Consider the following 2,961-nt stretch of genomic DNA (forward strand, 5'->3'; position numbering starts at 1 on the left):
ATCTAATAAAGTACTAAACATAGCCTGCATCCCCAAATGGCACCCTATTCCCTACATAGTGCACTACTTTTGATCTGGGTCCATATGGCTCTGGTCAAAAGTAGTGCACTATGTAGGGAATAGGATGCCATTTGGGACTCAAGCACAGGAACACAAGGAGTTAAAGGTGAAACCTCTGTTAATGATGTAACTTTAGCATAAAACTGAGTCATCAGGTTTTCATATGAATGGAATGACTTCGTTGTTGCCATTCTGTCTCTGCTATTGGTGAAATGGTGATCTTCTTCAACAGACTGAGTGGGCTGACAGTGTGAGGATGTATCTATATTAGAAACTTAGCTTGACAGTAAGCTACTTTTTGTGGACTGAGGGTCATTTGTAAAGCGCTAATACTACAGGAGTAAATAATAAACTCTTGTTTCTCGTAACTATAATTTGTTTTGTCATTGTCATCTAGTTTTACACATTCAGTCATCTTGTTTTAAAGAAATTGTCATTTAAGGTGGTGAATGTTGACATTTAAGTAAAATGGAAGAGGGTGTGATCGTGTGTGTGTGTGTGTGTGCGTGTGCATGCTTGTGTGTTTCCACTTTGTGGTGACATCAGACGCACCGACCACATCCTCTATAATAAGCATAAAGAGAGAGATCAGAGAGAAAGAGAACATCACAGCACAGCAGACTCTGAACTACTGAGGTGACACATTACATCAGAGTTAAATGACCATGATCCTCTCCGCAGCAGCCAGTTTCTGGACCTCTACCATTATCCTTCTGTATCTGCACTCAGGTAGGTGTGGGTTTGTGTGTGTGTGTGTGTGTGTGTGTGTATGTGTGTGTACAGATGTGTGTGTGTGTGTGTGTGTGTGTGTGTTATCTGACAAATATATATGATTATTTCTCTAATGAGTTATTGTTGGTGTTTTGTCCCTCCTCCTAGGTGATTGTGCAGAGATCATTGGTGGAAAGGAGGTGAAGCCTCACTCCTTACCCTACATGGCTCTATTGGAGAACAAACAAGGACATAAAGTGTGTGGAGGAATCCTGATCCACCAGCAATGGGTCCTGACTGCAGCTCACTGTTCTGAGTAGGTCCAATATCAAATGTTGCTGTTGTTCTTGTACAGATGCTGTCGCTGTAATGGTTCGCGTAGCAACTCGGTCACAAATGTTTGATTTTTTTTTGCGTTGTGCTTCTGAGATTGCGTCATTGTAGTTGTTGGGTTGCTTCCTTCAGCTGATCTAACAGAAGGTTTCTGTTTCTGTCTGAAGCATCACCAAGGTGTTTCTAGGGGTCCACTCCATCAAACAGGAGGAGAAGGAGACTAGGCAGGTCCGTAAGGTTAAAGATCGCATCCCTCATCCCTGTTATGACCGCAACATCATAGTCAACGACATCATGCTGCTGAAGGTCAGTCACTACTGGTATCAGTCATTCTTCAATTCAAGGGACAGTTGAAGGAGAATTTACACAAAACCTTCTTCTTCTTCCTCCTCCTCCTCCTCCTAGTTGGATAAGAAAGTAAAGCCGACTAAGGAGGTGAAGGCTCTAGCGTTACCTGTACCTGTGGCAGATGTCCCAGCAGGGACCCAATGCTCAGTGTCTGGATGGGGAGCCACCCAGAACAACGCTAAAACCATGTCTGATGTCCTGCTATCTACCAACGTCACCGTGATCGACAGGAGGAAGTGTAACTCTGCAGACTACTACAACATGACCCCGATCATCACCTACAGCATGCTGTGTGCCGGCTCTGTGGACAAGACCAGGGTGGACTCGTGTCAGGTGTGTGTGTGTGTGTCAGAGGAGGCTGGTGAGAGGAGCTATAGGAGGACGGGCTCATTGTAATATCTGGAATGGAATTATTGGAACGGTTTCAAACACATAAAACATATGGAAACCACGTTTGACTCCGTTCCATCGATTCCATTCCAGCCATTACAATGAGCCCGTCCTCCTATAGTTCCTCCTACCAGCCTCCTGTGTATGTGCGCGCGTGTCAGTGTACTCGCTGATAAAGTTTTTTTATATATTTTGCAGGGAGCCAATGATCAACCATTGATGTATGCGTTTAACCTTATATATATATTGTTTGTAAATGACTGAAAGTAATCATGTATGAATTTATGTGTTGTGCGTTTTTAGGGAGACTCTGGTGGCCCGTTGGTGTGTGGAAGTGAGCTAAGGGGAGTCGTGTCGTTCGGTACACAATGTGGCATCAAGAACAAACCTGGAGTGTACACACTCATGTCAACAAAATACCTTGACTGGATCAACAAAACCATGCGGAAGTCACTGATTGACTGATTGATACCTGCATTCTCAGGCTTTTTCTCTATAATTGTGAAATGTATATAATACTTATTTGAAGCTGTGAAGTATGTTTGAACTCTTGCCAAGCTTAGTGTGATATATGGATAAAGAAATTGCTCGCTAAAATTAAAATGTTAAAAAAAGAAAAGAAATTTCAGCTGTTTTACTATCCTTGTAGTTGTGTAGTCGACCTGAGATGTCAAGTCCTGTACTGGTTGAAAATAAATGACCTGTGATAGTTCAACTCTGACACGTGTGAGTTGACATGGAAGTGTTGTCTTTTTAAACATGAAAGTAACGTATTTTATCTGAAAAAACCACACTCCTCCTGTCACTATCTCAACCTTAACCACTCAACCTTAGTAGGCTGCAGAAACATACACAACCTCAGGGCCCCAATGCAGTCGTCTAAAAAACTGTCATAGTCATAGAACAAACTGTCAGATCCTGCTACATATCAGCATAATCGTTTAACATGAGGTCCAATCCAATCATGTGTATAAACCCTGGATTACTGATACTATGTAATGGCCAATGACAGGCCAGGCTTTGAAGACACCGGCGGCCATATTGGCACTCCCCATAAGGAGCCGTCCTCCATAGGAATGAAAGGAATTCTACAGTATTTCAATTTAATGTTTCAAGGAC

The 2,961-nt window shown here is 42.7% G+C and overlaps 1 protein-coding gene across 1 annotated transcript; it reads left to right on the top strand.

Annotated features, from left to right (window-relative positions):
• Positions 1 to 719: 719 nt before the first annotated feature.
• On the top strand, positions 720 to 2,319 carry LOC311144526 (granzyme A-like; the record flags this gene model as incomplete). Its single annotated transcript, XM_084180552.1, has 5 exons — positions 720 to 789; positions 940 to 1,087; positions 1,272 to 1,410; positions 1,510 to 1,785; positions 2,146 to 2,319. 5 exons carry the CDS (start codon positions 720 to 722, stop codon positions 2,305 to 2,307), a joined length of 795 nt encoding a protein of 264 aa, XP_084036678.1. The 3' UTR covers positions 2,308 to 2,319.
• Positions 2,320 to 2,961: the final 642 nt, after the last annotated feature.

This window comes from Coregonus lavaretus (genome assembly GCF_964263955.1).
Source record: "Coregonus lavaretus genome assembly, chromosome: 17".
Taxonomy (NCBI): domain Eukaryota; kingdom Metazoa; phylum Chordata; class Actinopteri; order Salmoniformes; family Salmonidae; genus Coregonus; species Coregonus lavaretus.